The 20,304-nt window shown below is 40.9% G+C and overlaps 2 protein-coding genes across 5 annotated transcripts in view; both read left to right on the top strand.

Moving 5' to 3' along the window:
* Positions 1-5,083, top strand: part of atat1 (alpha tubulin acetyltransferase 1) — a 28,756-nt gene extending 23,673 nt beyond the window's left edge. For 3 of the 4 annotated variants that reach the window (XM_025010886.2, XM_037975725.1, XM_017437443.3), the window contains 2 exons: positions 753-813; positions 3,756-5,083. In XM_025010886.2, coding sequence (XP_024866654.1) covers positions 753-813; positions 3,756-4,050 — 356 coding nt within the window. In that variant the 3' untranslated portion in view covers positions 4,051-5,083. The remainder of the gene's footprint in view (positions 1-752; positions 814-3,755) is intronic. The other variant, XM_037975726.1, reaches the window with a different exon arrangement.
* A 3,917-nt stretch (positions 5,084-9,000) lies between these two features.
* si:ch211-152p11.4 (regulator of G-protein signaling 1) overlaps positions 9,001-20,304 on the top strand; it is a 14,186-nt gene continuing 2,882 nt past the window's right edge. The window contains exons 1-5 of the mRNA XM_017437439.3: positions 9,001-9,294; positions 11,180-11,719; positions 14,544-14,593; positions 16,754-16,887; positions 18,503-18,669. Of these exons, the coding sequence (XP_017292928.1) occupies positions 11,234-11,719; positions 14,544-14,593; positions 16,754-16,887; positions 18,503-18,669 (837 nt within the window). The 5' untranslated portion in view covers positions 9,001-9,294; positions 11,180-11,233. The remainder of the gene's footprint in view (positions 9,295-11,179; positions 11,720-14,543; positions 14,594-16,753; positions 16,888-18,502; positions 18,670-20,304) is intronic.

Raw genomic sequence — 20,304 nt, forward strand, 5'->3', positions numbered from 1 at the left:
AGAGAGACAGAGAGAGAGAGACAGAGAGAGAGAGAGAGAGAGAGAGAGAGAGACAGAGAGAGATTGTTAAGAGCTGAATCATTGTTAGGTATTTCTCCACCGTAAAATAAAGTTTTAACATTTTGAAACTTAAAAAACAAACACTTTTGCTCACCTAAACATTTGGTCTTCTGTAAGAAAAAATGCTATCTTGATCTCAAACCAAACAGTTTGTAGTCTACACCGAAAGGAAAGAAGTTGATTATTTTGATACTTTTAGAGGGGAGTGTAGATAATAGGTGATGTAATAGATTGATCACAGTGTGGACACCTAAATTCAAAGAGAGAATAGTAAAGTACAGACAAAGCCACTGATTTGAAGGAGGGGGGAAAGATCAGTGTTTTAATTTTTGTTGATACATTTTTGTATCTAGCTAACCTTTAATAAATTTGGTAATTCAAGTAAAAATGCATTTCTTTTTCAAATATAACAAAAACAAATCTGTACGTTTGGCTTGTTTTAACATTTACTCAACAGATACAAGTACAGATGAAATGCCTTCAAAGTTTTATGAATTACCTCAATTTTATGTAATAAAACATGAACTAATCTGGATTTTAATGGTAGCATCACATATTTTATCAGTTATTCTTGGTGACCTATCCCTGTCTAAATAAAGGAAATGATCGTAAACAACAGCACTAGAATCAGGTGGTTTATGAGTCTGGCAGCTCAGCTTTCCCTCCTAAAGTAGAACCTTTTGCCTCCTCAGGTGTGAGACCAGTGGGAGATCCGACATACAGGTTGGCGAGTGTTTGCACGCCACACAGCAGGTATTTACACTACAGCACTTTATATATTTGACTACTCACTGCCAGACAAATTCACAAGCACAACCCCAATTTCAGAAAACTCAAGATGTGTGAAATGTAAATAAAAAAAGAAAGCAATGATTTGCAAATCTCATAAACCCATAATTTATTCACAATGGAACAGAGTAAACATAAAATGTGCCATTTTTAGGACAAAAAAGGCAAATTGCAAGATTTGCTTCCAAGTCCTGAAGCTTCAAAACAGCCCCAGACCATCACACTACCATCACCATATTTCACTGTTGGTATGATGTTCCTTTCTAAAATGATGAGTTACGCCAGATGTAATGGGACATGCACCTTCCAAAAAGTTCAGCTTTCATATTGTCAGTCCACAGTATTTTCCCCAAAACTCTTTGGGATTATCAAGATGTTTTCTGGCAAAACTGAGACTTTTTGCTCAGCAGTGAGGGGGGGTTTCTTGGAACTCTGCCATGAAGGCCATTTTTGCTCAGTCTCTTATGCTGGAGTCATGAACACTGAACCTAACTCAGGCAAGTGAGGCCCGCAGTTCCTTGGATGTTGTTGTGAGGTCTTTTGTGACCTCTTTGATTAGTTGTCACTGCGCACCTGGGGTCATTTTGGTCGGCCATCCACTCCTAGGAAGGTTCACCACTGTTCCATGTTTTCGTCATTTGTGGATAACGGCTCTCACTGTGATTCCCTGGGGTCCCAAAGCTTTAGAAATGGCTTTATAACCTTTTCCAGATTGATACATCTCAGTTACTTTGTTTCTCATTTGTTCCAGAGTTTCATTGGCGCACAGCATAATGCCTAGCTTTTGAGGATCTTTGGTGTACTTTTTGGTCTTGTTTAAGTGATTGAGAACAGGTGTGGCAGTAATCAGGACTCTGTGTGGCTAGAGGAACTGAACTCGGCTTTCCAAACATGTGATAAATCACAGTTAACTTTTATTTTAACACTGGTAAGGGCAATCCCTTTTTCACACAGGGCCATGTAGGTTTGGATTTTTTCCCCTATAATTAAAGACCATTTAAAAACTGCATTCTTTGTTTACTTGTCTTATCTTTGTCTCATATTTAAATGTGTTTAATGATCTGAGACATTTAAGTATGACAAACAAAATAAATCAGGAAAGGGGCGAACACTTTTCACATCACTGTACAGTGATAAGCAGCAGTTGAACCCTATCCCATATTTTTTTACCCTAATGTCTTATGCTGGGGCCTCAACTACTATTATTTTGCAGTCTACATCAGCCGCAGATGCTAAGCTTCTTTCATTTCACAAAAAGCTATCTGTGAAGCCATGGAGCTACATCTAAAGCTTGGTAATGTTGTTTGCCGTTCCTCTGGCATGTCTCTGCTTGCCAGCTGCTGTCATGTAAGCATGTATGCTGACACACCTCTTCAGCAGGCTGGAAACAGATGGAGCATTTTCCTTTTTTTTATTTTTTTCCGGCAAACCTTCATCATTCTTTGGGAAACTATTTTCAGCACTCTTGAATATATGTTGACATTGATTAGTTACTTCAAAAGTGATATCATTCAGAATCAAACAGTAGTATCCGTCTAACTCAGTCATTAACCACAGAGGTGCCACATCAGGGGAAATGTTCTAATACTACTTAAAGAGTTTTGTCACCTTAGTGATAAACAATGTAAGATCAGGTCATGGAGTTTGTTTAGAACTGACTTGTGTCAGGACAAACAGGGGTAAATTTCTTTAGAATTTCAGTTAGAATTATAAATAATGGACCTACACAAAATACTCCTTAATTACTGAAGTTAAATGAGGAAGAAAACTTGTTTAAAATCATTTTTGAAAGTATGTGTGCGTACATATTCAACCATTACCTTCAGAAGTCACATAATTAGCTAAAGAAGATCCACCTGTGGGTGATCTAAGAGTCTGACAGCCCCTAGAATCAACACCTGAGCAACACTTGTAAGTAGTAAAGCCTACCATCAAGTAAGAGACATCATGAAGTCCAAGGAACTCTCCACAAGGTCAGAGAGAAAATTGTAGAGAAGCTCAACTCAGGGTTTTACAGCAGCCCTGCCAAGAGAGGGTCGTCCATCGAATTTTAGTGACGGGGCAAGGAGGGCATTAATCAGAGGAACATTCAAGAGGCTAAAGATGACCCTGACTGAGCTGATTAGCTCCTCTGCAGAGATGGTAGGATCTCTCCATAAGGTCCCTATCAGCTGCACAGAGCTGGGCTTCATGGAGGAGTGGCAGGAAAAAGACATTGCTTAAAGAATAAAAACAAGGCAGACAGTTTGAAATCTCCCCAAACATATGGAAGAAGTGCTGAGAACATCATCCTCACGTCGAAGCATGGTGGTGGCAGCATCATGCTGTGGCCATGTTTTTCATCAGCAGGGCCTGGGAAGCTGCTCAGAGTTGAAGGAAGTTTGGTGGATGGTTGGAGCTGGATGTGCATGCATGGACAAATTTTCAGTTTTATGTTTTTTAATCTTTTCATGCATGAATTATGATAACTTCAGCCAGGATTTTTTTCCTGCAGTGTTTTTCATTCTGTTATGACATAAAAAGGGTGAAAAAAAGACTTATTTTCTGAAATCCATCTTGGAGCCATCTTTAGTGGTCTATGTACAGTTGTAATGTAAAATCCTATACATATACAAGAAAATGGCATTTAAATAGCTGTCCACTGCATAAATTATTTAAAACAAGTCCCCCATCCTGCTAACTTAATTCATCTGGAGTAGTTTGTGTCAGTCTGTTACCTATAATCAAACTGAAAATCTATTTAAATTTTAAAGGCAACAAAATAGGAAAAACAAATTGTGTGTGTACTTTTCAGCCTAATATATTTGTGTTCTAGATTTTCAACTCAAATCACCTACGTATTTTCCCTGCGCTCTTATTACTGCACTTCAGTTGACCAACTCTTGCACTCTGTCTTCGCTGGCCAGGTCCCAGCCACTAAGGCTCCCGCCTCTGCTTGCATCTGAGACCGATGGGGGCTGCAGCCACACCTCTGTAGACAGCAAAACATGGGACCTGGGTTCAGCTGCTGCACCCTGTGATGCTGCAGAGAACACCAAGGTGATGGGGCATCAGCAAAGTTCACTACACGGCAACCGGCAACCTCTGCTGGAGACAGAGGGTGCCAGAACTCAGCGAGGGTGGTGGTGGACTGCGGGAGCCAACTGCTCCACCATGTGTGTGAAGCAGAAGCAGGGATGCAGAAGCACTCGTCCCTGGTGACCAGGAGCCGCTTCTTTTGACTGGTTTGACCGAAATGATGCGAGGAGTCAGTCATGGAGCTGTTTCACTTCAGTAGCCACACCACGTCAACTAAAATGTAGACTTTCAGAAAAGCCTGGTCCAACACATATTCGTATATTCGGTGTGACCACAGCCGGTGCTGAAACACGAGGAACATGGCTTTAATGGACCAATTGATGCAAGTGTTCATTTTCCTTCTCTGTTATGAATCATTTGGTTTTGTTTCAACAGAAGTTGGAAATGTTTGCATATGATGTGGTTATCGTGGCTCAGTAGCTCAAACTTTGGTTTGGGTTTTAGACATCAAGAAAAACCAACCAGACAGTGTTTGTTGGAGTCATTTAAAGAACCCATCGATCGCTGTCTGATGACGGCGTCTGCAGGTGACGGTCGGTGTCTCGGTTGAACGAAAGTAATAAACTCTCGCTTCTCACCAGACTTTTAAACACAAGGGATGTTCTACGTTGTTTGTCCACACTATGATTGTTTAACAGATTTGATTTGAAGTGGAGTTCAAACAAAAGCTGTGGGACTGGTTCTGTAAGTAGCTGTGAACAAACCGCTCGAACTAATGGTGTCAAACCAACTCAGCAGGTACAGTGCTACATTACCTTCTCCTGGACTTTAAAAAAATAAATAAATAAAAATGTGTCAATAAAGATGAACTGTGCCAAAGCTGCACCCTTACTGATCTTTCTGGATAAGGTCTTCTAACCCTAAAAACTGCATCAGAACCGATTTGTGTGTACGAGATGAGCCTACATTCTAACTTCTCAGAACTGAAGAACGACTGTTATCAGATGTTAACATCTGTTCCTGCAGGTAACTCTTTGTTGCCTCATTTTTTTTCAAGAGTTGAGACATTCTGCCGGTGTACTTAGGGAGAATTGTTAGAAAAGTCCTCTGACTTGTTCAAGCAACAACAAACACGTTTCAAATAAGCCATCCTCCATTCCTGTCTTCATCATGCACGATTGTAAAAAATCAATAAAACAGTCACACCATTACTCTGTGCAGAGTTTCTGGTTATTGTCAGGGTCTGAATGAGATTAAGGGTATAAATAGTAACAAAAATAATGGCGTGTACACAGGGTGAGTGTAAAGGCTGTAACATAAATCTACCTGAAAGAAACAAGACAGGCACGTGTTAGTTCATGTAGCAGACTATAGATCAGCTTCAATTCAAATTCATTGAAGCCTGTCTAAAGAAATATTGGTCAAGCAAATGTATATATATATATATATATATATATACATTTACAGTTATTTTTCTGTTTTGCTTTATTGTCACACTTACACATACCAGATCAACAAACTCAAATGTTTATATCAGACAAAGATAACCTGAATGAATAAAGAAAATGCAGTTTCAAAATTATGATTTCAAAAAAACAAAAACTATCCAAACCAATCTGGCATTTAAGTGTGACAAAAGAGCAAAGGAAGAACTCCCTAAGGAGCAAATACTGTTTCACATCACTGTATAAATCATCTGTTTTGTTCAGATATTAGCGAGTATGGCTGCTTTTAAAACCTGCCTTTGAGTTTGTGGTAACACTTCACATTACAGATTTTAATCATCGCTGTTTCTAACCATACAGTAGAAACCAGATGTTTACATACACTGCATATAAAGACACACAATCATTTTATTTCTCGCTGTCTGACTAAACATTTCCTGTTTTAGGTCAGTTAGGATTTCTGAAATTATTTCTATTTGTTAAATGTTTGAATAATAAGAGAGAATTATTGTTGTTACTTTCTTCAAAGTCATAAGTTTGCATTTATTTAGTAGTGTTGCCTTTAAACTGTATGTCTTGGGTCAAACGTTTTGACTTTTTACAATAATTTGCTGGAATTTTGTCCTGTTCCTCCTGACAGAACTCGGGTTTATAGGCCTCGTTCACACACAGCTTTTCAGCTCTGCCCACAAATTTTTGATGGGACTGAGATCAGTGCACTTTCAAACACTGACTTTGTTGTCTTTATAACTAATCGGGCAGTCTGCTGAGGGACGTTGTCCATTTGAAGACACATTTGTGTCCAAACTGTAACTTCCTGGTTAATGTCTTAAGATATTGCTTCAATATTTCCACACAATGTTCTTTCCTCATGATGCTATTTATTTTGTAAAGTGCCCCAGTTCCTCCTGCAGTAAAACACCCCCACACCATGATGCTGCTGCCCCCGTACTTTACAGCTGGGATGGTGCAAACTTCCCCCAGTTTCCTCCAAATCTAACGATGGTCATTATGGTCAAACGGTTCAATTTTGTTTTCATCAGACCACAGGACATGTCTCCTTTATCTCTGTTCATTTGCAAACTGTAATATGACCTTTCTATGTCGCTTTCAATTTGTTGCTTTTTTTTTTTCTCGCTGAGTGACCGTAGATAATGAGACTCTCTGCCCAGCTTCAGCAGCATCTTCACAAGCTCTTTAGTTTTTAATTTTTGGGGGGCTGATAGAGTATATGTTAACATCTGGTTTCCACAGGTTTTAAACTCTTTGCCAGAGGAGTGGACGCTTAAGAGTTAGCTTAATCTGGATAACAAAACAGTATTTCTCCTCTCTCCTCTCTCTTTTAGTGAGAGCCATGCTGATGTTCCTCTTCACCCCTCTCAGGCTCTTTCCTCCCCAGGAGTTGATGTTTTTCTGCAGACGATCAGAGTAACGCAGAGGGAAGGACAGAGAAGCCATAGCTCCCAGGACACAGAAATGACTGTAATAAACAGAAAAGCTGCCCCAAATAAAACGAAACAACGTAAAGGCCCAGAAGTGGACCATGATCTGCCATTTGGGGGTTCCTCCTATAGACTGACCCAAGTGTAATGAATTTTGATTTACTTCTCTTCCACTATTATTTAGTGTTACTTTCTTTCTTTATGTTTTTTTTTTCTCTCCAAACCTTTTTATGGTGCTTCTTATTGTTTCTTTATTTTTTTTATACTAAACACCATTCTGAGTGTGTTGAGATTTTTCTGTTCTCTTGCAAGATTAAGCTTGAATAGTGTTTAAAAAGTCCAGAGTGCACTTCACCGGAAGAAGGTTTATGATTACAAACAGAGCTCGCATAGTTTCACAGCTCATTTGCCTCACGGGTATTTATTCATTTATTATTTATTTTCTTCTTTTCAAACTCTCAGGACTAAATGCAGTGGAGCAGTTCTGCAGTTTGAGGAAAACTCTTGGGCTAGATTTGGTGAGCTTAGCAGAGAGACTGGAAGAAATGTTGGCTACTTTTCCCCCTGTTCTGCTGTCACACCTCTGTTACAGAGGGATGGGGTGAGGGGCTTTGTGGTAGACTGCTCATCCTGTCATTAAAAAACTATGTTCCATAACCCTGCTGTGTGCCAAAGAGTGTTTGGACGAGGCAAATGATGTGTTTGTCTCCAAAATGCTGATTGGTATACAAACAAACAAACAAAAAACAAAACAAAACCCTAATGCACATAGAGAGTGCAAATACAGCTACTGTCTGTTTTCATCCACTCATCATAAATGTCATTAATTTGGCCTTTTAATGATTTATTTGAACCGAGAACGGAATAATTGAGAAACTTCAAGAGTAAAAAAAAACAAGAATTAGTTGATTAGTTGCACAAGTTTGAATTTGTTGTGGAATCAAACTTATCCGGTCTTAAATATGGCCACACATTCACCTAAATCTGTGAATATGTGCTGCTGAAGTGTGCTTTAACTTCACAAGGCCAAGACTTATTCCCTTCATGTTAGTGATCATGACTGACCGCAGCTGGTTGTTTCTCTTTGCCTGTGTAAAAAAAAAAAAGAAAAATTGTTTGACAGCACTTATTGGATTGGATTTACTGATACAGATGAAAGGAAATAGATTACAACGCCCAGGAACAACTGGAAGCTCCTGGAACACCAGCAAATGTGCATCATCGGTGTTTATTGTGGACATTTAATGGAAACGCAGTCCTGAATTAAAGGCCTAGCGTTCCTCGAAGGACTCCATATCACCCGCCGCCTTTCACGCCTGACTTTGAGGTTATCGTCTGATGCAGAGACAGGGTGGCGTCACTTCAAAGACTTTGGTCAAATCTTGAAAAATAATGTCATGCGCAATCCCAATGCAATACTGCAAAATCTAATATTGCTTGCAACAGGCGTTGTGAATGATTCTCAGCGACTACTAGGCCAAATTTCAGCTCAGCATCTGTAAAAATGACTGAGTTGCGGCCATTTTTTGTGTTTGCTAATGTTGATTGGCTGTGGCTGCCGATTTCAGCCAGGCTGTTCAGTGGTTCATGAGATATTTTGCTAACAGACGGATGCACGAACGTGCACTCTCAATCATTACCGTTGGCAATTTGGTGTGGTAGTAGCTGAGATTCATCCCCAATACCTTTTCTGAGTGCTAACAGACTGCAAGATCTTTGTTACATCCAAGGTAATGTTTTTGGTAGTGTTGGTTGGTTTGTCCCTCTGTCTGTTAGCAAAATATCTCATGAACCTCTGGGTGGATTTTAATGAAACTGTCAGAAAGTCACCACTGGGTGCTCATCTACAACTGATTAACTTTTTGAGCCAACCCAATTCAAGATGGCCGCCACAGCCAACTGACTGTAGAAAACACGAAAATGGCTATAACTCGGTCGGTTTTATGGATACTGTGCTGAAACTTGGTGTGCTAGTAGCTGGGAGTCATTCTTCACATACTCTGAGCGTGACACCTCAGGATATCCTGAGCTCGCGCGCGCTGGTGTTTTCAAGGCTTAGTCGTCTCTCATCCTAAGGCGACCTTAGATTCAGGCTGTGGCGGGCGATAGATAAGCCTTGCATTAAGTTCCTCGGCGGCAGGTATGAATGAGGTGACGCCGGCAAACTCCGCCCACTCGGCGCCGGTGTGCTGGAGCCGGCGCGCGCGCGCGTGAGGCGGACGTGTAGAGGCACGGGTGAAGGTGTGGTGGTGGCGGGTTTTGACGAAGGAGCGGCGAGGAGGAGCTCTCCGCGGCGGAAGGAAACTTTTTTTCCCCCGATGTTCTGACGAGGTTTCCTTGACGTCAGCTCGCGGAGGGCAGCGCTGTAGCAAGAAGCAGGAGCCGAGGACAGACCCCACAGCAGCGGGTGGTGGTGGGGGGTTCATTTCTGCCCACCTGGGCTTCAGCCGCACCTGTCCACACAGCGGAGGTTTCTAGGCTTTACCGTCCGTCCGAGCGGCCGGAAATGGATCGGACTGAGTGAATTACTGACCGAAGAGGTAAACACACACACACACACACACTGACTGTAGACGTGAGTGCCTTTCTGAGGACCGTGAGTTCAAATATACTCCACATGTGATGATGGACTAAAGGTGTCTCACCTGCTGTGGTAGTAGACAGGTGAGGGACCTTCTGACAGGTACATGAAGAAAAGGAAGTCAGCTGGAGCCTTACCACAGCACTTCTTACACTGCACTGCTGATTCATGGCTTTTCTTTTTATTATTTTACTCACTTTGAGTTCTGAGGAGGGTTCAAAGGTCATCTCGCCCCATGGTGTTGTTGGAAGGGCTGGTCTGACAGAGAGACGGCTCCCCTGTCTGTTCAAACACTCAAGTAAAAAAAAAAAAACTGGAGAAACTGCATTTTCTCTGAAAACAAAGAGTGAGAGCTGAAGGAGCTGGAACAGAGTGGTTAAAGCTAAAAGAAACACAACACTAGCTAAAACACCAGCTGAAAAAAGCAGAACATTAGCTAAAAGAAGCAGAACATTAGCTAAAAGAAGCAGAACATTAGCTAAAAGAAGCAGAACATTAGCTAAAAAAATAAAAATACTAGCTAAAATAACCAAAACACTAGCTAAAAAAAAGAAGAACATTAGCTTAAAGAAGCAGAACATTAGCTAAAAGAAGCAGAAATCTAGCTAAAAGAATGCAGAACACTAGTTAAAAGAAGTAGAACACTAACTAAAAGAAGCAGAACATTAGCTAAAATAATCAAAATACTAGCTAAAATAAGCAAAACACTAGCTAAAAGAAGCAGAACATTAGTTAAAAGAAGCAGAACGCTACCTAAAAGAAGCAGAAAACTCGCTAAAAGAAGAAGAACACTTTATAGTTCTGCTTTTTTTAAAGCAGAACACAAACTAAAAGAAGCAGAACATTAGCTAAAAGAAGCAGAACATTAGCTAAAAGAACCAGAACATTAGCTAAAAGAACCAAAACACTACCTAAAAGAAACTGAACATTAGCTAAAAGAAGCAGAAAACTAGCTAAAAGAAGCAGAAATCTAGCTAAAAGAAGCAGAACACTAGCTAAAAGCAAAAAGAAGCAGAACTTGTGAAAACTACAAGTTAAGAAATCTAAAAGTAGCAAAACGTTAACTGAAATAAGCGTGAGGTTGGCTTAAAGTTGCAAAACACTTGCCTGAAGCTCAAAGTAGCAAAAAGTTACCTAAAAGTAACAAAAGGCTAGCTAAAGGGTAAAAGTACCAAAAAGCCTGCTAAAAGCCAAAAGTAGCAAAGCCCTAGCTAAAAGCTAGAGGCAGCAAAAAAAAAAAAGTTTCCAAGAAGGACCATTTAAAACAGATGAATAAAAGGCTGTTAACAAAACGTTACGGGTTTCTGTGTTTGATGTCAATAATCCAGTTTCAGGCACAGCAGGCAGAAATATATTAGAAACATTTTGTCTGCAGTTGTCACTGGAGGGAGAACCAGTGGAACATAAACAGTCAGAGCGCAGAACGTCCAGGTTCTGCCTCAGACTGTACCGTTCTGTGTAAATAAGCTGTCAGACTGATAAAAGTCTCAGGAGGACTCAGTTTGACCCTCAAATCAAATTGAACTGTAAATTCAAAGATTACAAAGTTAATTACTTTGGCCTATTTGGACTAACTTTGATGTTCTTGAGGAGGCTGTAAGATAAGAAACAAATTCATTCAGTCCTATTTATCTGCACTTTATTAATGCACCAGTTCAACCTCTGAAAGATTTATAATCATCAGCAGGATGTTGTTTGCTCTTTGCTCTGGGAAGTTTTCTAAATGCCTCCTAAACTTTGCTCTAAATTTAACAACGTTCAGAGAATATTCTCAGCCCTTGATCTTCTGTTCACCTTTTTAATGTATTTCTGCCTTTTAACTTGTCCCTATCCCTTCTTTGCAGCACTTCCTGTCCAACTGTTGTCAGTCACTGCTGCACATCATCTTCTGAACAAACATGCGTCGCTTCAGCTCTGAGGGATCCCTCTTGGATCTGGACTTCCTACCATGGAAGAAGATGGCCCTGAAAGGCCCAGAATACGGCAACAGGCTGAATCCTGGCATCTATACTCCCCACCTGGAGGACGACGAGCTGGACGGAGGGCTGCCTGGCCCGATTCCCTCCATCCAAGAGCCGAAGCCGTCTCCCGGTGAGAGGGGAAGGAAGGAGCTGAGCAGGGAGCAAAGCGTGAGCGTGGAGAATCTGACGGAGCTGGGGAAACAGAGCAAGGACCACCTTCAAGTGTGTGCGATCAACGAGGGCTGCAGGGCTTACAGCGACAGCCAGCTGGCTCCCACTGCCCAGGACAGCGCTGATGATGCGGAGCAAGATGGCCATCCGTCACCATCTCCGTCAGCTTCCTCCATCCCATCACAGCACAGACACCACCGTAAAGCCAAACTGTCAGCCGCAAAGCTGCACCTCAAGAGCCTGTTTGGGCAGGTGGGACGCCACGTACAGTAGAAGAGTAGAGAAAGAAACATTGAGTTACAGTGAAAGCTACGACTGCTACTTTAAAAAGAAGCACGGCTTCAGGAAAGTGCTGTACATGTAAGACCAAGGAGCATATAAAGCATGAAAGAAAGAATAAAAACAGTTAGAACAACAATAACCAAGGAGAGCAAGAGGTAAAAGGTAGCTAACAAGAGCAAAAGGGAAGCTAACAGTAGTTAAAACTAGCTGAACTTTAGCTAACAGCTAAAAAAAGCAAAACAGTACCTGGAGACTATAATTAGCAAAATTGTAGCTTAAAACTAAAATTGGCATTACAGAAGCTACAAGGTAAATTTAGAAAAACCTTAGCTAAAAGCTAAAAATAGCAAAATGGCAAGCAAACAGCTAAAAGTAGTATGAGAAGACAAAAACAGGGCAGGTCTGCTGAAGCAGATCTCAAAGACGACAGTGTTGTGGAGCGGTTCAAAGAGATCTCATATTATTTCACTTGGGATTTTCTTTAAAATAAAGTTAAATGTTTAGAAAAGTATAAAAGTTACAAAAACTAAAAGTACTTTATTCCATATTGTGAGTGTTTTGATATGAATGGTTAAAAAAAGCACAAAAAGTGTGGAAGTAGTTTGACTGCTAGAAACATGCAGAAGAAACTTTGAACGGGACAACAGTTAGGGTGTGCTGGTTTAAACCAGCGGTCCCCAACCTTTTCAGCTCCACGGACCGGTTCATTATCAGACAGTACTTTCATGGACCGGCCTTTAAAGGTGTAGGGGATAAATACAACAAAATAAAATGATACGACCGACATGAAAACGGGTATTTTTAAAACGTAATAAACGTAAATCGTGTCGTCGCAGCTTTGTTAGTTGCGTCCTGGTATTGCGTTATCAACATGAATAACAGCCTCTCCTCCCCCTAAAGTTCTCTGGTCAATATGGCGATGTTTAAACATGCCCTTTAGAATAAAATACACCATAAATATAAAGTGCACAAAGAATACAACTCACCATAACGCTGAATCAGTGGGAGCTCTGTGCCTGTTTCTCAGTAATGAGACGGTCCCATCTAGGGCTTCCAGAGATGTTTGTTTTTTACTCATTTTGCTGCTTCTGGGTTTGTTTTTAGCGGTAACGTATCACTTGACCTAGATAAGCGTTTTGACCAGGGGTGGGCAATCCTGGTCCTCGAGGGCCACTATCCTGCAGGTTTTCCTTGTTTCTCTGCTCCAACACACCTGATTTGAATTAACAGGCTTCTGCAGAATGTGAAGAGGTAATTTAACCACTGAATCAGGTGTGTTGGAGCAGAGAAACAAGTAAAACCTGCAGGATAGTGGCACTCCAGGACCAGGATTGGTTTTGACACACATCGAGAGTAAGTCTTAGAGGAATGTAGTGGAGTGAATCCGGTCAGTTTTCAAAATAAAAGTCATTCAGACTCCGAAAATAAAAAAAAACGGAAATACTGTAAGTTAATTATTCTTTCTGTGCGACCCTGTACCAAATAACCCACGTACCGGTACCGGTCCGCGGCCCGGGGGTTGGGGACCTCTGGTTTAAACCATGGTTTGGTGCGTACTTCGGTTTAGGGGTGATGGTCGAGTACAACAGAAAAAGTAAACCAGAGCCAAATGTTAGTTTAGTAAAGAAAGCACTCCTGTTAGTGGGGAGGCTCTAAGGGCAGGTCACTTTCAGCAAGTTAGGATCGGTTAACTGGTAACTTTGTCATAAACTTTGCTCGTGTTGTTTCGTTCATCCAGTTGGAACTGTGAACAGTATCCTACAGGGATCTAAGTGTTACAGTTTTGGGGAATCAATCACTAGCACAAATAGTTTTTGATTTATGAACGATTTTCTGCCAGCAAAGGCATGCACATTGGACAAGATCGATGCAAACTGAATGGTTATCAATGATTTCTGAACTAATATGGCATAATACTCACCTGTAAAACGTAATGCTGTGTCGGTTTATATAACAATTAATGGCAACACGTCGCGATACTTGCTTGAATTTAGTTTTTTGGCTCAGGATATCTGAGCCATTCTGGCAGTAATTAAGGACGCCCACATAGCACCTACCAAGATGGAGGCACAAATTCTCGCCTCATTGACCACGCTGTGGTCGGCCATCTGTTGTAGGCATGCTAAAACTAGGATGTAAAACTTTTCCACACAGCTGATTTGAAACAAACAGGCAGGTCTTCAAGCTCCGGCGTTTCATCTGAGCAGATTGTTCTTACTTTGCTTTGGTGTCGAGTGGTTTAGATATTATCTTAAACTATGACGTTTATCGTGGCAGAAAACAAAATGCAGTTTAAAAAAAAAGTGCTGTCTTCCAGATGAGTGTGATACCTGCACAATGACAGCTCATGTACCGTTGCAGCTCTGTTATATATCAATATATAAGTTTTTCACATGTAAACATTTCGACAGACACAAAACCACTGTGGCCATCCATTTTTAAATGCCTCCAAAGCTGCTAAGGGTTTTTACGTCGGCTCGAAATCCACATGTGTTGGCGGACACTCGTTGTCTGAGCCAGGATCCTGTCAGGTGGGTTTATCAAACTTACGTCTTGATTCAGTGTCAAGAGAAGAACTTTATTAGCTTCAGAACCAGTCCAACGAGTTGATATTACAGCAGCACTCATATCAGTTTGGGATCTGTAGGGCAGATTTTGTTTGTTCTTTCAAAGTTAGTTTCCAAGTACAGGCTTCGTTATTGTCACTGTTGTTGATTAATTTTTATATTTACGTGTATTTCAGACAGTGGGGGTTTAGCAGAAGACTTTAATAATTGTGCTCTTTCTGTTTCAGAGTCCACATTCGTCGAACTCCAACTTGTTTAATCCAGATCAGAAGGACAGGTGAGAACCTAGTTCATTTTCTGTTAACTGTTGATAATGGGTATTATGTTTCCTAAAGTCCACTCACTGCCCTCTAGCTTACAGAAAATAAGAATAAAGTCATTTGGGCAAGAGAGACAGGAGCCACACAATTTTTACGTGCGAGCACGGAAGGGTTATTAAATTCTGAGTTTATTATTATCCTGCCTAATGAATCCGTTTTTCAAGCGTACACATGCATTAAAAGTCACGAAGCTTCGCAAATGGACCGAGCCTGGTGAGTATTTACATATTTTGTGGCTCCTAGGAATGTTTGGGAAAAAAAATTTTCCACAGCAGCTCCTTGAAACAATAATAATTAAAAAAACAAAACAACTAATCTATTTCTTTACTTTGCCATACATGACAAAATACAGACAAACTTGTTGGTTCCTTACAGCTCACTGAAATAAACATCCATCCATTTTCTTTTACCCGTTTCTCCTTTCTGGGTCGTGGGAAGCTGGTGCCTATCTCCAGCAGTCACTGTACGAGAGGCGGGGGGGACACCCTGGACAAGTCGCAAGTCCGTCATAGGGACAAACAAGATAAACAACCGTCCACGCTCTCCCTCACACCTGGGGTCAACTAGGGTTGTCAGAGAAAACCCACGTCTGCACAGGGAGAGCATGCAAACTCCACCCAGAAAGGCCAGGAAGCAATCCTGCGACCTCCTCGCAGCTCTGACGACCGCAACGCCGCGCCTCTCATAGAGGAAACGAAAACTGTGAAAAGCAATGATTTATTTTACAAGGATTTGGTAAAGTAGCACTGCCAGATTTGTTTGTACCCTTAAAGAAACTATTACTCTTTGCAATATAGTCATGTTTCAAGCTAGGAGTTTGATCTTAGTTAGTACCCCAGGTGCCTTGAAGCTTTTCTTCAGCCTGTTTAAAGGGAACAAGCAGCCTCTGTGTAGTTTGGTGTGGTTGTGTTCACCTCACTGAACATGGAGCAGAGAAAGAAACGTAAAGCTGTGTGAGGAGCTCGAAATAAGATTATAGATATTTATGTTAAAAGGTACAAACTACAAGACCATCTCCAAGCAGCTTCATGTCCCTCTGACCACAGCTGACTATATTATTAAAAACAAGAAAGTTCAAAGGACTGTAGCCAACCTCCCAGGATGTGGACGCAAGAGGAACTGCAGCCCCAGGTTGATCAGTGTGCGGATGGTAGAAAAAGAGTCAAAGTTGAACTCCAACGTCAAGGTGTCACTTTTTGAATCATAATGAAGTCAATAAAAGAAGACTCAGAAAGGCTCCATTATTGACAGAAAAACACAAAAAAAAGCCAGACTGGAGTTCACCAAAATACACGTTAACAAGAACCAAAGTTTCTGTGCGTTTCTGGGACTAATGAGACCTTTTTGGCTTCAGTCACATCAGCTGCATGTTTACAGAAGAAGAAGTGAAGCTTTCAAAGAGAAGAATACCAAAACCACGGTGAAACATGGAGGAGAGGAGGCTGTTTTGTTTAGAGACTTCTTTTGCTTCATCTGGCCAGAGAAGCTTTGAGTCTGTGTGAGTGACTGAATGAATGAATGAATGAATGAATGAATTCTCAGAACCATGAAGGCCTCCTGGAGGGAAACATACAGACAAGTGTCAGAAAGTTCCGCCTCAGTCGCAGCGAATGGGTCCTTCAACAAGATAAAGAGCCAAAACATACAACTAACAGCATCAGAAAGGTCTGAGAAAATAAACACTGAACTGTTAAATGGACCTCTATGAGCTCAGCATCTGTGGAAAGATCAGAAAATGATAGTCTGGAGACGCCTTCCTTCAAACCTGAGACAGCTGGAGCAGTTTGCTCAGGAGGAGCAGCTACCTGCTGGTAAATGCAGATGCCTCATTGTGAAACACAGAGGACGCTCGTTGGCAGTGATCGCTGCAAAATATTAAACCAAGGGTACCATCTTTGTTTTGTTTTTCTTTCAGCTGCTCCCCTCTGTGGAGTTCACCTCAGCATGCAAACTGGCACGAGCGATTTGGCGTTTGTTTTACGTCATATGCCCTGACCACGAGCTACCATTTTAATCACTGCGGTGTCCTCACATGTGCTTTTATCAGGAGATGTTAGATACTTCATTTTCCTAAAATATGCTCCCTGTCTGTGTCTTTTTCTGGGCCTTGATCACAGTGCTACAGAGAAGAGGTCTCGCCTGCACTTCATGCATCAGTGGAGTCAAGTGGGCCACAATAAGAAGAGGAAGTTCAGTCGGGAAGAGCTGGAGAAGTGGGCAGAGTCTTTGGACGCCCTGTTAGCCAGTCAGGGTAAGTCCTGTTTTGATCTGAGCTTAGCGTTTAATGTTCTTATTGATGGACAAGCGTGCTGCCGTATCAGCATTCACACTACCGATTTCCTGTTTCTAGTTTCTCCCGTACGTTTTTTTTTGCAAGCAAACAACTTTTACTTTGTGAGATTTTAACCAGTCATGTAACAAAACATTCAGCTCAATTGGGACGAGTGTGCTACGACTTTAAGGTTTTCTAATTTTTATACTTTTCAAACTATTTAACATAAAAATTCCCATAGAAACACATTGAGATCTCAAATTTCTTCAAAAACATTCATTTGAAATCAGCAGACTTACACTAATTTTGTTGTACTTTGCTGCTTTTGGCTTTTAACTACCATATCCACTGTTTTTCATATTAAACATGATAAGATTTCTAACAGAATCTCTAAATCTGACATTGTTAGGCTTGTTGAGAAAACCCTTATTTAATAGATTTTTACGATTTTTCTCCAACTCCATCTGTATTATTTCATTGCAGAAATCATGGAGGCCTTAAAATGGTCAAGCTGCTATTTAACTGTGTATAGTCCTAACCCATTACATACAGTGTGGCCCATTCAGCTCCAACACTGAAACCACTGTCTGTTGAATGGAAAGCATTAAATAATTCATGTTTTAGCATTAATCAATTATTGCCATATTAATGCAATAATGCAATATTAATGCGATAATGCGGTATTAACGCAATAAATAATGCAATATATATTCTTTGAAGGAATGCATATTGCCAGCCGCCTTTTGTGTCTGAGTGTTAAACTAAGATTATCCCATGTCTCATGTAATATCAGGAGATGTTTTTAATGACTCTCAGCTACTACCACATCAAATTTTGAGATCAATGTCTGTAAATTGGATGGAGTTATACCCGTTTTTGTGTTGGGAAATGTGGATTAGCTTTGATGACCATCTTGAATTGGGTTGACTCCAAAAGTTAATCAGTTGTAGACGTACATCCACTCATTGTTTCCTGGATGTTTCATTCAAATTAGATGTGTTGCCAACAGGCAGAGTTGACTCCAAATAGGTAATGGCAACCTTTAAACAAAGATTTTGTGCAGTCTTTTAGTTCTCAGATGTGTGTTGTGGATGACTCCCAGCTACTAACACACTGAATTATAGGTTAATATCTGTAAAACTGACAGCGTTATGAGAGTAAGCCTTCTGAACATTGGCTACAGAACTTTGCCAACTTTTTCACAATTACATGTTTTAATGTTAGTAAAGTGTTCTTTCTTCTTTCAGTCCCACAGTGCACCTGAACTTAACCTCACCTGAAGTTTATTCACATAAAACCTTTGAACACAGTTCTGTTGTGTTTTTCAGACTTAGAAGGAATTTATTGGTGTGAACAAGCAGCACTTGACTGAGCAGTAACTTTGACCTGCTCATTTGGAGCGCTCTCCTCTGAAGATGACATGTTGAATGGTTTAAAAAAAAAAACAGACACAAGCACGGTGTTCCACGGTTTTACAGAGAACCGAGCCTTGCTCTTGTTCTCTCGTTCTGAGAAGTTGTCAGTGAGTCACTGCCCCCGCGTATAACGTGTGTAACGTTGCGTGAAGCGCTGTCGTAACCCGTTCTTGTTTCAGCTGGCGTTTCCGTGTTGGGAGCCTTCCTGCGCGCCGAGTTCAGCGAGGAGAACCTGCAGTTCTACCTGGCCTGTGAGCAGTACAGCCACTCTTCCAGCAACTTCAGCCTGCAGAGGAGGGCCAAAGACATCAGCGCCACATACATCCAACCAGGTTCTCCACGTGAGGTAACGCACTTGTATTTGTTTTTTTTTTCACCGCTTGCCCTTTCAGCTAGCAGCACATTGTTTCTTCATCATTAAAGTGCTACGTACCGTGTGTTAGAAGATTAGGCAAGGCTGTAAACCCCTCTGCATCTGGTCTTGAAGTTGTAAATATGCCAATTTTGTTCAGTTTCTGCTTTTTGAACACAGCATGAGGTGGCATCTTACTGTGCTGCAGCTGTTGGGAGACCAGGCTGTGACTCAAAGTATGCTTTTTTGTTTGTTTGTTTTAATTTGAGCTCTGTGTTTTTTCAACCAAGTGACCGATGATCCGTGCGGCTGTGCTTTAAACAGCCATAGCTTTAAAAATCACAGCCTGTTTTCATGTGCACGGCTTGCAAAACAACATTCTTGGCCTTGCATATGTTTTTTTTTTTTTCTTGCCTGCCTTGGCAGCAGCCCGCTCATTTCTGATGTAATCTGTTGGCGTACACTTTAGAAATGAAGACGGACAGATTTGGAGCAGTTTTTCAATAATTATTATTGATCATTAGTGCGGTTATTAGATCTGGACATTAGCTTTGGATGTTGTCTGTTCTCACTGCAGGAGTCTAAATGCAGCTGGAGAAGAACTGGAAACACCCACAATGACTTTGTGACAGAAAATGTGGCGCATGAATTATTTTAGAATATGTTTGAAACTCATATGACAGGACTCTGTAAGTCATGTCCTGAAGTTAAAAACCACATGAGACATTCTGAAGATTTTGTGGAGACTCCCTCATGAATGATGTTTGCCCACTGAGACACACCGACCACTTCTTAAAGGTGCAAACATTTGCGACGCAAACTGAAAGAGCTACTCCCACTTCATTAATATTTAGGAGTTCTGCTGATGTTCAAGAATTTTCAAGTCATACTGCAAGTTTTCATTCAGACTAAGGTGTAGGTCCTGCCAAGGACAGCTATCCCCACAGCATGCTGCTGCCACCACCATGTTTCACTGTGGTATTTGTGCCATTAGGGCAGTGATTTCAAACTGTGAGCAGTTTCAGGGGTGGTGATTTTTCTTTAAATTTTTAATTTACACCAGCAAAAGCTATAATGTTTTTGTGTGTGTGTATACCTAGTTTTGTTACCTTGTTAGGACCTTTTCTGGTTTAATCACCTACCTTGTCAGGACCAGTAGTCCTTACGGCGACTAAAGCCTGGTCCTAATAAAGCAGAACCTCATTTTTTTGGGTTAGGGTTTGTGTTTATGGCTAAAGTGTGAACTGAGTTTCCATTAGTGTCAGGCATGTCGTGGTAATGGTCAAGTTAAGGACAAGGCTCAGTGTTAGGCTGCAGAAATGGATGGAAGTCAATGGAATGTTCTAATAAGGATAGAAGTGCAAACTTGTGCGTGTTTGTTTGTCTGTTAGCAAAATATGTCATGAACCAGTGGAAAGATTTTAATGAAACTTTCAGAAAGTAATCATAGGATGGATATCTACATTCAATAATTGTATATAATGTACACTCCTGATCAAAATCTTAAGACCAGTCAAAAAATTGCAAGAATTTGCATTTTGCACTATTGGATCTTAAGAAGGTTCTAAGTAGAGCTTCACAATGTTAAAGGAAAAAATCAGTGCAAGAGACAAGAACTTTTGAGCAGGG

The sequence above is a fragment of the Kryptolebias marmoratus genome, linkage group LG5 (assembly GCF_001649575.2).
Source record: "Kryptolebias marmoratus isolate JLee-2015 linkage group LG5, ASM164957v2, whole genome shotgun sequence".
In the NCBI taxonomy this organism is placed as follows: domain Eukaryota; kingdom Metazoa; phylum Chordata; class Actinopteri; order Cyprinodontiformes; family Rivulidae; genus Kryptolebias; species Kryptolebias marmoratus.